Genomic DNA, 16,052 nt, shown 5'->3' with positions numbered 1-16,052 from the left:
CTCCCTGCCCCCCAATCCAGCTGTGGCTTTGCAAGGTGAGGAAGGCTGGGGCCCGCCTGCACTCCCACCCAAGACTGAGCAGCTGTCGCCCGCAGCCTGCCCTTCCCGTCCTCACCCCCAAGAGCAAGCAGCCTCCCCACAGTGATCCCGAGAGGAAAATGAATTTCCATAATTGCCAGTCCGCCTAATGGAAGAGGTGCGAGGCCTTGAAATTCAGGCACGCCTTCTCCAGTAAGTTTTTACAGCTCATCATTTGTAACAAAAATGATGCTGTGTCTCCTTTCACTTGGTAAGAGGAGCTCTGATTAAGAAAATTCTAAGCCTTTCTGGACATGTCTCCCATGCATATGGATACACTGAGGAAAAGGAATAAAGGCTGTTCCTGGCTGTACAGGCAGAGAGGAAGCTCTTTCCCTTCCTACTGTCTGTGTGCAGAATCCACTGACACTCTGTGGGTATTCTGGGTAGTGGAAGGAGAAAGTAGTTCCTACCCCTCCCCCCATTTCCACCCTGTGACTTAGCATTTGTCCCTCCGCCGCAGGGGAGCCTTGGGTAAGTCACTAGCGATCCAGAATGCCCATGGGGACAGAGGAACTTAAGAGCCGGTGCTGGAGCTCCCTTGACTTAGCCTGCCTCACTCCAGCCACATCCCAATACCCACAGGAGGAAGGACCAGAAATCTGCCTCCTGGTGACATGCCTCCCCCAGGCCCTGTCAAGAGTCACATACACAGCATATTGACAGCTTATTTCTACCTTTTGTTTTTATAATTTGGGGCTTGTTTTATATAACATTCTAATTAGGATTTGGGCGTGTCCATCTGTTTTCTGTTAATAAAATTCTTATAATGTTATTTGTTAGAAGTCAGGAACACAGATGCTTGGAGGTGTTGAGAGAATACGCTCAAAGTTACATGCGTCACTTTGCAAAACCAGTGGATCCCTTGGCTGGGTGGCAGATCAGAGTTTTCTTGTATATTTGGCTCACCAGGTACATAAATTCAGGTTCAGAGACTCATTGCGATATCTTTGATTAATTTTGTAGTTAAAATAATTTGGGAAGGAAATAGGTTGCTGTTTAGTAAAACTGTTCCGGGTTGTGGGAAGAAAGAACAGTGTCTTTCAGGGTTTGTTTTTCAATAACATGAGCATGTGTGGCCAGGAGTTGGCAAACTACAGCTCACAAGCCAAATGTGGCCTGCCACCTGTTTCTGTACAACCCGGAGCTGAGGATGGTGTTTGTATTTCCAAGTGACTGGGCGGGGAGGCGGGGGGAATCAAAAGGATAGTATTTCACAACACAAAACCATGTGGAGATTCAGATTTTCGATTCCATCCATAAAACTCTATTGAAACACAGCCACGCCCATTCATTTCACATTGGATCCATGGCCACTTTGTGAGCAGAGCTGAATACTGGCGCCACAGCCAGTATGGCCTGCAAAGCCTACGTCATTTACTCCGACTCTTTACAGAACACGTTGGCCGTCCCGATCTAGAGATCCTGAGCCTGAGGGAGATACTGATCTTCCTGCGTTTACCAGGCATTCTCTTATTTTATTGAACACCCGTGTAAGAAGCACTTTTCTGGGCATCGCTCCAACGAGTTCTCACCAAGAATTTGCCAGCAATTATCGCGTGACTCAGGTGAAATTATCCAGATAACACAAGTCTGGCGGCCTAGAGAAAACTCCTCAGTTTCCTTTCCCCAGCTAGGCAAGGATTCTCATTGCAACGGCCTATCTTCATTTGTTGTATTTACCCCTTTGAGTGGCTTTCAAACACGATTTTAGGCCACGTGTTGTGTCTTTTTTTCCCTTATTCTCATGGAAAGACTCCGTGAAAAGAGATCAGAAGCACAATGCAAAGAAATCTACATTATTGGTAACTTACTAACTTTCGATTGTGGCATGTGACTGCCTTCTCAGAAGGCTGGAGCCCGGGATTTTAATTATTCATGTGCAGCTATGTGAGACAGCATTTTACTTGAATAATAGTTATGTGGTGATTTGTGTGTGTGTGTGCCATATGTGTGTATGTTTAGTTAATAAATGTTGCATTAACAGAATTTCCTGTTTCTGCCTTAGGGTCTCTGGTGGTGGTGGTTTTTTTTTTTTGCCTTGCCGGTTCGTTTTCAGTTTACATTGGATATTATTAGACCAGTTCAGATATGTATGAAGACGCTTAGCAGACTACACCATCCCAAGCCTGCTGCTTTGGCATAAAGATTATTGTGAGCTGAAGATGCCCTGGAGAAGCAGATGCCAGAAAAGCTCTCTGCCTTCCCCCTATTTTCTTAAAAGCCGGACCTAAGTTTTCAAAGGTGCCCCATCCTCTAGGAAGGACTGAGGTTGGTCTCTGGAGATGACTCGAGACCCCGTCAGCCTGGAGAGGGCACCAAAGGAATCTATATAACAGATTTTCCCAACTGGCCTTTATCTCCCAACTGGCCTTGAAAGCCTACGACTGCTTCCCTCTGTCCTGCCAATTCTCTGCACACTGATCGTTCTTTGTTGAAGGTGCTCTGTAAGCCAAAGGGTTGAGCCACCTCTCTGTTCCTCATTCTCCCCCGTGTCTCCCATGTTTGCATGAGGCATGCCTGTTCATCAACTTCTGTGTGCTTCTCCCTTGTTCCTGTAGATTTCAGGGCAGGGGGCTCAGCCAAGAACACAGAAGCGTAGATGGAAAGTTATTTTTCCCCTCCTGCATGGGTAAATAGAGCTCCCTCCCTGGAGACCTGTAGTCTGTGAATGCCTCGGGCCAGGAGCCTGCAGGTGACATTTTGTATCCCGGCCTCTGTCCTGTGATCTGGCCTCATTAGATGTTTGCCAAACTGAACGGAAAACATACCTGGTTTGTAAGCGTGGCCACGTAACCGCATATTCTCCAGCTTTCCACATTTGCCAGCCTCACTCTTCTGCTCTTCCTGTTAATCCATTATGTACTTTTTCCCAGGTTTGGGTTTTTCCGATACTGAAAGGTATGGGGAAGAAATTCCCTGAAACTCTGCTCTTCAGATATAACCACTGTTAATTATTTTAACAATGTATATTTTCGCCCACTGCTCGTTTATATTTTAAGAAATTTCATGTGACCTTGCCGAATGTGACCTTGAACAAAGGTAGCTTTTTCATTAGAAGAAAGAGCAGTGCCACCGGATGCCTCTCTTTGTCATTCCACTGATCTCATGCATTTCTTTTCACCTGACTTGATTTTTTTAATGCTTACTTATTTTTGAGAGAGAGACAGAGCATGAACAGGGGAGGAACAGAGAGAGAGGGAGACACAGGACCCAAAGCAGGCTCCAGGCTCCGAGCTGTCAGCGCAGAACCCGACGCGGGGCTTGATCTCACAGACCGTGAGATCATGACCTGAGCCGGAGTCGGACGCTTAACCGACTGAGCCACCCAGGCACCCCATCACCTTCTTTGATTTTTAAAAAAAATGAACATGGGGGGCAGGGCGCCTGGGTGGCTCAGTCGGTTAAGCGTTGGACTCCTGATTTTGGCTCAGGTCATGATCTGACAGTTTGTGGGTTAGGGCCCCACACTGGGCTCTGTGCTGACAGCACGGAGCCTGCTGGGGATTCTCTCTCTCTTTGCCCTCCTCTGCTCTCTCTCAAAATAAGTAAATAAACTTAAAAAAAATGAACATATTGTAGTATTGTATTTAACTCATTAATGAGGAACCTGGTAAGGGTATTATAACCAGTGGAAAGGAGAAGCCAAAAGCTCCCCAAACTTGTATGGATGCACAACACTGAAACGGACAAGAAATGGAAACACTCTGTGTAGGAGGGAAATCAGTCAAATTCTAGGACAGACAGAATTTGCATTTGGCATCTTTCTTCTCTACAATGTTAAAGTCAGAAAATGCCTCCAGGACAATGAGTGTGAGAACCAGATAACCCAGGAAATAACCCTTCGCTGTGCATAGACAATGCATAGTTTTCCACTGAAGCTGTTCTTCATTTTGATTTTTAAAATTACTTCATTACCAGCAGAAAACTCTCCACTTACCTCTTAATTTGTGGGGTTTTTACGTGCTCGGCCTAGGCCAGTACTTAGAAGCGTTATTTTCCATCTTCCTACCTTTTCTTCCATTCTCTCAGTAAATGTTCACCTGCTACAGCTTTGTTTCTAATTTAGCCTGCAACAAATTAAACAGCAAATTAGTGTGGTCTTCATTTATGAGGTCTGGGAAACTCTCTGGAAAAACAGCACGTCCTACTTATTCTGAGAGCATGGAAAAGCTAACCAACATAGTCTATTTGCACGTGTTATTTATAAATGAATGGAAATGAGTTTGGAAATGAGCAGTCTGCAAGTTTATCTATTTTTGTCAGCTAACGAGAATGGTATCGCCACAGGTTAGGCCACAGACAGTCCTCTGTCCCAGTGTCCGAGGACACGGATGTTTTTGCAGGTACTTGGTCAGATTAGGGAAGACTGAGCTTTCTCTCTGTTGTGCTAAGGACTCAGGCCTTCAACTCTGGGCTCATCACCTTCAGGACAGAGGTGATAATACTAAGTAGGCTTCAAATACAGGAAATTTGTCCATTTACTAAACTCATATCAAAAAGGGAGACTCTCTGTTTAGCTGGAGACAAGCTGGCTTTGCATTTTTGTTTAACCTGTTCCTGATATTAATGGAAAAGCTTTTAGCATTTCCCTGTTAATCATGAATCTGTTTCCTCTCAACATCTTTCCACCCTTTATTCTGAAATAATTACAAATTCACAAGAGGCTGCAAAAAGAACAGATTCCTCTGTAACTTGCACCCATTTTCCCCCAGAGGCTACTGCTTACAGAACCAACAGCAGGAAACTGACATTAATTAGTATCATACTAGGGGCGCCTGGGTGGCGCAGTCGGTTAAGCGTCCGACTTCAGCCAGGTCACGATCTCGCGGTCCGGGAGTTCAAGCCCCGCGTCGGGCTCTGGGCTGATGGCTCCGAGCCTGGAGCCTGTTTCCGATTCTGTGTCTCCCTCTCTCTCTGCCCCTCCCCGTTCATGCTCTGTCTCTCTCTGTCCCAAAAATAAAAAATAAAAAAAAAAAAAATTAGTATCATACTATTAAGTCAGTCCTTCTGCCAGTTTGCCCAGTTTTCATGTATGTTTAGATGTGTGTGATCCAACTTAAGCACATCAGCAGGTACGTTTGTGCAGTCACTGCCACGATCAAGATACGGAGCTGTTTCACCCCCACCAAGGAAATCCCTCCTACTATCTCTTTATACTTGGCTGGCTTTGAAAGTACAGTCACTTGGCCAGGTTTCTTGTTAAATTTTCATTCAAGTGTAACGTGCATGCAAAGAAAAGCGTATGTAAGTGAACTCGCTGAATCTTCACAAACTGGGGACACCTTGTGACTGGGCACCAGAGAAAGAAATGGAGCACTGCCAGGCCCTGCCTGCGACCCTTTGGAATGACCAGTTTTTCAGGGAAGTCTCTGGACTACAGCTCTCTCTCAAGATGCCAGGAAACGTTTCACTTTCCCCCAAGATCAAAAGGAAAACACTTCTGCTTTGGGGAAGCTTTCAAGTAAAAGTTTATGCTAAGTTTCAGGTGAGCTCAGACTTAGAGGTTTTTTTATTTTGTTTTGAATGTATTTGCAATAGTGGAAAGTCATCACTGTTGAGATTATAAAGATTTGACGCAAAGGGCAGTTTGGGTCTCTCAGGGAATGAATACAGAGCTCTGGCAGGACCGAGGGGGACCTTGGAGCCCTGAACCTAGTTTAGGTAACCACAGTAGTCCCATCCCCATTACAGGGCTCTTTACTTGAGCAAGTATTTTCCTGGTCCAAGTCGCTAATGGATTCATTTAAATGGCTTGGAAAGGAGGAAACGTGACGGATAAAAAGCTCCAAATGTGAATGTATATTATACGATCCCATTTATGTGAAACTCTCGGATATTCCAGCTAATCTGTAGTGACAGTGGATCGGCTTGCCTGGGGAGGGAGAGGTTACCAAGAGTCAGAGAAAATTTCATCTCAACCGTGGTGACGTTCTCCCGGTTGTACACACACCCATGCTTACCAAGTTGTACTACGTGTTTGCAGTTATTATGAGTCCGCTATACCTCACGTACCATTTAAGTCAACGAAGCTTTGATGCCAAGACTTCTACCCCAACCCAGTGGCTGGCTCGCTCATGAACAGCCCATGTAACAGGCAGGCACGGCTGTGAGGCTTTAGGGAACCGACAGGTGACACGCCACCGTTCCAGAGTTCACAGCTGGGAACGCGACCACGCGGGAGGTACCCAGTCGGGGTACACAGAAAACACATGGGTTCCGCGGTGGGGAGAAACCGGGTTGGGGGCTAAGGCTTCGGTCCGCACACCTTCGCCAGCTGCAGGCCTCCTCCGGCAGGGAGCGCTCGGCCGTTAACGTCGGGGCAGAGGTGGGGGCCTCGCGCAGGAGAGTCATTATCACTATCTATGGCCCTCCAAATGCATGGCCTATGTACACACTCAGCAAATGTTCCATGAGTTAATCAACACTTTTATCATGTTTAATGGAAACTGGGGCTAAGAGAGGCTTCAGTGTTGTTTGTTTTTCTAAGAGAAAGAAAAGGCCAGGAATGTTAACATGCTACCTTCAACTTTCAACCTACTGGTCATTTCTCCCCACTCCCCTTTCTATTTCCTCTGGACCCATAATATGATTCTTACTTAGCTCACAGATTTCTAGGACCTGCTGTCCACAGAGAACACAGAAAGATGGCTACATAGAAGACAACCCACATCTCAGAGGAACCACTTTAAAATAGACAGCCATGTGACTGTATGGGTCCTACCAGAGAAAGCATGTTCCGAACGTCGTCCTGAAAGGCCATTGCAGCTCCTAAGAGAAATCAGCCCTCTTTAATCCGTGTTTAACTTTACCTAAGGGTCTGCAGATAGAAACAGGTGTTAATCTTTAACATGGGTAATATAAATACTGTGCCAGCTACAAAACACAAACTCTTTTCAGTATATACCTAGTATCTTACCCAACCTTTATCCCTATTAACAAGCATCTTTGTTAAAAGAGCAATGTTGCTGTTTTGTTTCGTGTCTCAAACACCCCAAGAAAACCAATCTTTTAAATTTAGGGGCACACATCCAGCCCAGTGTGAAAGGACACTGATGCACAATTGTAACAAGAGTTAGTTCTGTGTTTGAACTCCCACCGACTGGTCCTGGATTACAGGGTTCCTGTGCGGGGCCTTCAGGTTTGCAACCTCTCCGTCATCTGTCCTCGGAGCCATAGCTGAAGGAAGCCCCGTTTCTGACAGAACCATTCATAGAGCCTTTTGGATCCCCTCTCTCCATCCGTTCTCAGCTGAAGATTGTGTCCCGATCACTGTCAAACTCAGACTCGGACACCATCAGGCTGGAGTTGTGCTCCGTGCTTCGGTGTCTGATACCTGGGGAGCAGCAGACAGACGCATCTTGGAGGAAATGGCCTTTCCACTCTCAGCTGTCATTCCGGCTGTAGGTCCCACATGCCCAGCTGTGCTCTCTGCACCTTCAGAGCGTCACTCACAACACAGCACGGGTTGGGGTTCCTAGTGAGCATCGACGTGGGCTGTGTCACACCTGAGCTTGAGCCCAAGCTGTGACACTTACCAGCTGCGTGATGCTGGACAAGATGCCTAACCTCTCTGGGCTTTCAGTCTCCTTCTCCATTAAAAACTGGGAGACCACAAAGCATCTACTCCACGGGTTTTTTTTTTTTAGTGTTTATTTACTTTTGAGACAGAGAGAGACAGAGTATGAGCAAGGGAGGGGCAGAGAGAGAGGGAGACACATAATCTGAAACAGGATCCAGGCTCTGGGCTGGCAGCACAGAACCCGACGTGGGGCTCGAACTCACGAACCTCGAGATCATGACCTGAGCCAAAGTCGGATGCTTAACCGACTGAGCCACCCAGGCACCCCTGCTCCACAGGTTTATGGTGAGGATTAATGAAACAGTGCGTGTGAAGCTGCTGCCAAGTATTTAGTATTTGATAAGCACTCAATGAAAACTCTCATGATTTTGCTCTTTGGTTCAATCGAATATTTTTGGTAGAACATGTGACTGCTGGGGTCAAAATAAGAAACAGAACTGCTGTAAGATCTGATCCCTGCTCTCAGAGAGTTTACAGTGTCCAGATAAGGGCTTAAGACAAAGACTCATCATGAGAAGATGGTTCAAAACAGGTAAGGAAGTTTTAAAAATAAATCTTACACGCAGCAGTAAGAGGTAAGCATGCACAGGTGTTGCTTTGGTGATATTTCACAGAGGATGCAATGAGGGGAGTAGGGGGTTTGGACAGGAGGACAAGGGAGGCACGGGGTGTGCAGACAGGCCCCAGAAATACTGGGAGAAGCAGACGGCCTGGCCCAACCCACCATGGGCACTTGCCAGCTCTGTTACTCGGGCAGGTGGCTAGATTTTTCTGTGTCTCAGTTTCGTCTTCTGTGAAATGGGGATAATCATAGTACATCCATCACAGAGCTATTGTGATATTAAATGGGAGAAATTAAATGGGTGGTGTGCCTGAACAGGGTGCAGTACAGAGGAAATTCATGATTACCGTTAGTGCTCTTAGTCCAGAGGGGAGGCTAGAAGGGTCTGCAGGGCGGTAACGACGCTGTGGGCGGAGGGACGAGAGACTAGGCAAGAGGGTGGGTGGCACGGGAACAAGGCACTCCTGACCAAGCACCAGCAACTGGGGCTCAGAGCCGTAATAACAAGCATGGGGGTTCTCTGAATAGAAATGGGGATGTCAGAAGGACAGGTGCACGTCAGAAGCAGGGTGGGTGAGATAATCCAAGTGGAAAGCACTCTGCGCTCTTAGGTACAAAGCTGCCTTCTAATAAATGACGTGATGTAAATGGTGAGCACACACACGTACCACGTGTGCGATCGTCTACGCTGCCCGTGAAGCCTGCCCCACCGAAGTCGCTAACCACACTCTGTAGGCCATCAGTCTTTCCGGGGCATCGTCCATGCTTCGGTAGGTCTTGTGCTCCGACACGGTCACCCTCTCTGGGCTGTCAGCGCCTATAAAGACGGGCACTGGGCTTTGTTCCCCCACCTGCTGGGCCACAGGGTAAGCACTCAAAATTCATCATGGGCGTTTTGCACCTCGCGACTTTGAAAGTGATTATGTCCCTCTGTAGGAATGTAGTTATGACAAAATCCGTGCTAAGCAGCCTCGGGGGGCCAGAGAAGGGTTACTGAGTCTCTAGGAGTTAATGCAGGGGAATCAGAAAGCTAACTGGGGTGAGGCAGTTCTAAGCACAGGGGTCTGTTCACTTTGTGAAGAAAGTCCACTTTCTGGGAAAGCTTCGTGTTCGTCCGTATCTGGCTAACCGCTAACAGAAATGCCTGACGCTGAAGCCCACGTGTTATTCTGCTGCGTTTCTCAGGGAGCAGACGGGCAGGCACAGCGTGTGGGAGATGAGTTGGCGGGCAACGGCGTCCCATGCCCCACGCCCCCAGCATGAGGAGGAAAAACCTGTCAGGACATGTGTCTGAGGAGCAGTCTCTGCCTGCAGTCCCTGGGCGGGAGCCCAGCTGGTACCAGGCACTTCACGTCCCTCACCGGTTAAGGCCTCAGAGCGCTTCACCACACTTTCGTGCAACTCAGAACACAATACGCCTCCCGGTCACAGACCCTCGGGATTGGTGTGGGCGAAGCCCAGACTCAGCCTTCCTTCCCAAGTAGAGTGCCGGCCCCAGCCTGCTGCTCCCCCCTTCCCCAAGGTAACTCTCAGGCAAACGTCTGGATCCGATGATTTCACAGTAAGCCTCCTGGAGCCCGCCTTACATTATTTGGGCCTCAGCTCCGTTCTGTCCTGGTCATCCATGTTATCCAGGATGGCATACCTGGTGTTCTTCCTTATTTCGGTCCTCTCTCGTCTGCAAGGAAGAGGGAAAAGCTCAGGTCAGATTCTCAGGGAACTGGGAACCAGGAACTCAAACACGTGGAGGAATGAAGAGTCCACACTTGTACGAATGATGTGCACACATGGCCAGGTCTGGGTTCAGCGGACTCAAGTGCGCCGTGCATCTTGGGGAAACGTAGGAGCAGGACAGCCACCAGCACCCACGTGACTGCAGGCTCCCGGCTGAGCCTCGGGCCAGGCCCCTGGTAGGAATCCTCAGCACCTGTGTGTTTGCACAAGCTCTTCTTTGTAATTCTTCACTCAGAAAAACCTGGAGGGGCGTCTGGGTGGCTCAGTCAATTAAGCGTCCGACTCTTGATCTGGGTTCAGGTCATGATCTCAAGGGATTCCTGAGTTCAAGCCTCCAAGATTAGGCTGACAGTTCGGAGCCTACTTGAGACTCTCCCTTTCCCCCTCTCTCTGCCCTCCCTACTCTCTCTCAGAATAAATAAACTTAAAGAAAGAAAGAGAGAAAGAGAGAAAGAGAGAAGAGAAAGAGAGAAAGAAAGAAAGAAAGAGAGAGAGAGAAAGAAAGAAAGAAAGAAAGAAAGAAAGAAGAAAGAAAGAAAGAAAGAAAGAAAGAAGAAAGATAAAGGAAAGAAGGAAGGAAGGAAGCAAGAAAGAAGGAAAGAAAGAAAGAGAGAAAGCAAGCAAAAGAAAAAGAAAGAAAGGAAGAAAGAAAGAAAGAAAGAAAGAAAAAGAAAAAGAAAGAAGAAAGAAAAGCCTAGGTGCACATGTTTTCCCCTGAACCTATACTAGCCTGGAATGTCCAAAATGTAGAACAAAAAGGCAACATAAACTAGCAAGCAGAAAACAAAACGAAAAGCAAACAAACAAAAAAACCAGAAATATAACAGATCCCCCAAAACTAATTAGCAATAACCCAGTTTTTCATTTTTTCACAAGGCATGAAAACCACTGGGTGTGCATCATCCTAAGCTGCAGGGGTTTTTTGAAAGTACACTTCAAAGCCATGGGAAGGTGTGCTGAGAACAGTTTCATGGCACTGAATCAGCTTTCTGATTGGTTGGTGACCAAGACCTTGGGCCTCTAATCCTTGATTTAGTGCTTGCTAGCTGGGCAACTCTGAGATAATTTTTTGATTGCGTCCTGACTCCATGTTCCCACCTGTAAAATGGGAGTAAAAACAGTCCCTTTTTATAGGTTGGTGGGAGGATTGGGAAATGTATGTAAAGCACTCAGAGCCACTCATCACAATGGCAGATACTTAATGGTCACAGTCAACCACTTTTATCATGACCGTATCTGCTTGATATGTCACAAAACTGCAGAATTTGTATTTTTTAAAACTTTCAGAGAAGTTTTACTATGGGATTGAGGCCTCTGAATACCTGTACACCCCCCCGTCCCCTCACCAGCCTCACCTTTGGGAAAGTAATCACAAATAAAACCAAGATAATGGAAGTGGTTTCAAAAAGTAACTATTATTTATGATACACATTTTTTTAAATCATATCTCCCTTGGAGAGCATTTAGTGTTTTGTATAGGAAGTTGGGTCATCCCACACTGTCTTCTAAGGACTTGGTTAATCACTGTCTCTACAGATCCCCTCACACAGGGCTGGGCACAGAGTTCTGGAAGATTCAGTCAATGAGGCTGCTCACTGCCTTCTCAGTGGTCAGCTCCATGGAAAAAGAAAGAAAAACCTGAAGTAAAGCTTCTCTTGAGTGATCACATCGCCTTGATGAAAGTTTGGCATTCATAAAATAGAACTCAGATAGATTCTTCTGTTGCTTCACACAAAAGAATCAAAATCTAAATTTGCTTGAGTGTTCTAGAACTCCTAACTCTCCTGAGGGCTGGCTGATCAGTCAGGCTGCTCCAGGAGTGTTAGAATGCACACAATGTGAGATGACAACAAGCAACATGAGATTGGATACAGAATTGCTGAACCTTCTAGGAAATGAGAAGCTGCCTCTGCCATTATTCCATTTATCTGGGCACATACGCCTTGTGCGGGGCAGCGCCTCACAAAGGATTTTTTCTAACTAGTCTCCACACCCAATGTGGGGCTTGAACTCACAACCCTGAGCTCAAGAGTTGCACATTCCACCAACTGAGCCAGTCAGGCACTCCTATAAAGGACTTTTAAAGTCTAGTTTGTCCCATAAAAAATGCGGCTATCGTATGGTTCAGCAGCTTAACAAAGCCCAGCAAAAGCGACTCCAGCTATCAAGTCTCGTTTGATGAGGTGTCTTGATTTCAGGGAAATACACAGACAAGCAGCCCAGGTACCTCTTGCAGCAGAAGATACAAAGCCAGGACAAGCCCCCTGTTAGTGTCAGAAGGGTGAGAACCACGGAGGTTACGGAGACTATACTCCACTCTGAAAAACAAGAAACCCAGAGTGGCCGTGATTACGTACGACTCTCAGAACAATGTTCTCTCAGTGATTCACAAAGAATGTTTCTGAGTTCTGACAGGCACAGGCCATCTGTGGCCTGTGATCACGCCTCATGGAGCCAGTGGCAGAGCATGAGCAAGGTCAAATACAAATCGAGAATAACATGAAAGCACCCTACTTTTGTCCAATCGCTTCGGGGACTTCATGGAGCATATTTCACGCTGACTTAAGGTCAGAATTATCTGAAAAAACAAATGAATTAAGAAGTAATTGCCGGAAGCCGAGCTATCCAACCAGCCTGATGGCAGGGCCCGGGCAGTGGACGGATAAGTGAAGCTTCTCGTGCTCCCGCTTTTATGTAATTTGACCTTAGTGTTGGTCAGGGCAGCCCCCCTACCAATGAAAGTACCTGGGGAATTGTCAGTTGGGGAATTGCCCACACCAGGCCCCCCAGGAAAAGAACCACTGGGGAAAGAAACTGTCCGTGGGGAAACTGTGCAGCCCCACATCCAGCCCTTGCCACCCCCTATAAAGACTCCTCTACCTAAAGGAAGGATGGGCCCATATATTTCCCAGCCAAGGAGGGGACAAATGGGTTCGAAATCCGCACTCCGGCAACAAAGGAACATATTTATGGATACAAGTTACTCCAACCCCTAGGCCCGCTTGGCCCCCAGGAGGCATTCCAGATGATAACTGGACCTGGTGGGTTAAGGTACAGAATGGTTCATTAGTTCCTAGGCATACATTGTCCCTCATGAGCACATGAGGCGTGGGTTCCCAGGGCCCTCTTGGCTCCCTCCCAGCACCCCAGACCAAAGCGAATACCTTTGTTCCTTGTAGTGCAAATGGTTCAAAGGAACAATTAAGAAGTCCTATCCCTGTAAATGTTCCACTTGCAGTGTTGAGAGATAGATGACCTTTCATGAAAATAGCAAAGCAAATGCTTTATAGACAAATGTAGATACATAATGAAAATAATATGAAGAAATTAATCAATAAGCAAAAGGGCACAAGGGAACGTTACAAGAAAATACAGATATTGTTCCTTAATGGGTGATTACACAAAGGAATGTTTTTAGAATTAGGTAATGCCGAGAAACATAGATGACGCAGCTACAAGGAAACTGCTAACAAACAATGCCACATTTGCCACAATAAAGCGGCCAGTCTAACCCACTGCTGTTGTCTGTGTCCATTTGTTATTTTCTCTGATGCCGTTCATCCTTCGGGAACCCCTGGACTTGCTGGGGCTGGACCCTGGCAAGTAATGCCGCATGGGGCATCTGGGTGGCTCAGTCGGTTAAGCGTCCGACTTCAGCCCAGGTCATGATCTCATGGTTCGTGAGTTCAAGCCCCGCATCAGGCTCTGTGCCGACAGCTCAGAGCCTGGAGACTGCTCAGATTCTGTGTCTCCCTCTCTGCCCCTCTCCTGCTCGTGTTCTCTCTCTCCCTCTCAAAAATAAACATTAAAAAAATTAAAAAAAAAAAGTAGTGCCACAGACACCTAGGTACGGCATGTCAAAATAGTCACGTCATAGGCACAAGAAACACAACCCTCCCCCCAAAGTAGGTCTGACTTGGTTTTCATAAAGCAAATAACATATCTATGGGGCTGCCTGTGACACGCAGACACTTTTCAGAGAGCCAGGCAGCAACTCAGAAACTACCTGATCTCTATTCCTTCCACATCCTTGCAAATGCCAGTGTAAAAAGCTTGGCCGTGGCAATTCAGGAGCAGAGAAACCAAGGGGTCAAAGACACAGGCTTAATTCCATTAAGTGTTATACCTGCTCCTTGGAATAATGATCCAAGGGCTGACTATTTTCAAATTTTTCTGCCAAATATGTCCATCTGGATCTCCAAGGCAACAGAACTACCCTGAGAAATCGACTGCCATTAACATAGTTTCCTCCCCAGAGGCGACCTGAGGGCACCAGGCTGGCCAGCTAAGAAGGTGGCTCCAATTTTGGGTGCCTGCCCAGCCAGACATCCAGGAAGAGAAGGCCAGATTCTGTCCTTCGGAGATACTTCACCAGAACGCCAGCGGAGCCCAAGCCACGGCGGGTGTGACCTGAAAATGGCCCATGTGGCCCAAAGCAAGTGTCTCAGCCGAGCTGGGGTCGTTTGCGAAATCAGCTCTGCCAAAGTAACTTTCTCCATCGGAAGTCTTCCGGAAACACCTAAGCACACCTGCTCTGGTGGGAGGTGGGGAGGATCTTAACTCACTACTCCTCGGCTTTAGGTGAGAAAAGGGTGAATTCTACAGCCGCAAAGCGGGGCACACATTTCTGGTATTCCCGAACGGCGCGACCTGGTGCCCCTCACCCGCAGCTGCACCCACAGAACTCACCACAGTTGCTCTCCCTGTCCCGGAGGTAACATTCCATCAGGTTCTCCATCCACAGCGGAGAGCACACACAGAGCTTTGTGACGGGGTCGCAGTGGCCGTGGCCGGAGCACTCCAGAAGGCAGTCTGCAAAGAGGGGTTGGTGGCTGAGGCTACCAGGGTGGGCAGGGGGTCCCGGCTCCCGCCTCCTGTGGACTTTCACTAGCACAGGCCCTGCAGGGACGCATCTTGCTGACTTGAGAGCCTCTTACGGTACCGCGAGGGTGCCAGGGAGTCTCTCCCATCAGGAAGCAAACAAAAGGAAAGAAAAAACCAATCCGTACCAGGAAACAAAAGCCTTAAAAATGTAGCAGAGACGTAGTACCCTCTGGCCTAAGCAAGATAAATTCTAAGAATCCATCCAGTGAAGACAACTGAGATGTGCACAACAACTTACCTATGATTACAGCATTATTTAAAGTCGACCTTAAAGTCCATGAGCACAGGCCGGGTTGACCACATCCAGGATCAAGGACCACGCAGCCATAAATATCCTACTGAGGGAGAATCATAAAAAAAATCTGAGAAAATGGTCATTGTACGGTTTGAGGTTTAAAAGCAGATTAGAAATATCTATCCAGTTATCCTCATTGTGTCACAGGTTTCTGGAGATGGAAGAACTGGACGGAAATGCATCAGAAAATTAACAAACGTTAAGTTTAGAGACAGGGGATTCTGGGCTCTAGAATCTAGTGGATTGTTTTAATTTTTTTGTGTGTGTGCCTTTCTGGATATTCTAAATTTCCTACAACAGATAGATATTCCTTTCGTAGTTAGAAAAAAGGGATTATTAAAAAAATTAAGTCAGTGCATGTCAGCACTGAGGACGTCAACCGCGCACAGACACGTCTCCGACACAAGCTAAGTGTTATGACGCGACATCGTGTGTCCCTTGTAACGCTCACAGTCCTCGGCACCTGCTAGAGGACGGGTCACGTCCCACATCGTGAGGGAGTCATGTTCCTCCTAAGGTAACAGAGAACGTGAACAGAGAGCACGTTTGCACCCACACCCGTGATTCAGGCTGGTGCTGGGACGGGGCAGAAGCCAGGGACTGTGACAAGGAGGTACAATGGAAGGCACGTAGCATGTGCCCCCACTTCCAGGGGCGTATGGGACACCATCATCACCCCACCCCGATGTCCAAGGTAAAAAACCATGTGAACGCAGCTTTTCCGGCCCATAATGCTTCTCTGTCCTTAACACTGTTCTGACGGCTTAAGTACGACATTTCTGACAAAGACCATTGTCTAGAGTATAGTTTTAACGACTGACCCGTGAGTCCTTGCTCCTCAGAGACAGAGAGAAGTTGGCAGATGTGCTGGAGGAAATGCCCTGGAGAGATACGTGCAAAACAAGTCTCCGGACGCC

General features: G+C 47.3%; 1 protein-coding gene across 1 annotated transcript in view; it reads right to left on the bottom strand.

The window, feature by feature from the left end:
• Positions 1-7,235: 7,235 nt before the first annotated feature.
• Positions 7,236-16,052, bottom strand: part of LOC122489166 (dyslexia-associated protein KIAA0319-like) — a 54,356-nt gene continuing 45,539 nt past the window's right edge. Inside the window, 4 exon segments of the mRNA XM_043590702.1 lie at positions 7,236-7,414; positions 9,809-9,900; positions 12,184-12,274; positions 14,646-14,768. Of these exon segments, the coding sequence (XP_043446637.1) occupies positions 7,236-7,414; positions 9,809-9,900; positions 12,184-12,274; positions 14,646-14,768 (485 nt within the window).

This window comes from Prionailurus bengalensis, chromosome B2 (genome assembly GCF_016509475.1).
Source record: "Prionailurus bengalensis isolate Pbe53 chromosome B2, Fcat_Pben_1.1_paternal_pri, whole genome shotgun sequence".
In the NCBI taxonomy this organism is placed as follows: Eukaryota; Metazoa; Chordata; class Mammalia; order Carnivora; family Felidae; genus Prionailurus; species Prionailurus bengalensis.
This window is presented reverse-complemented; position numbering and strand designations above follow the sequence as displayed.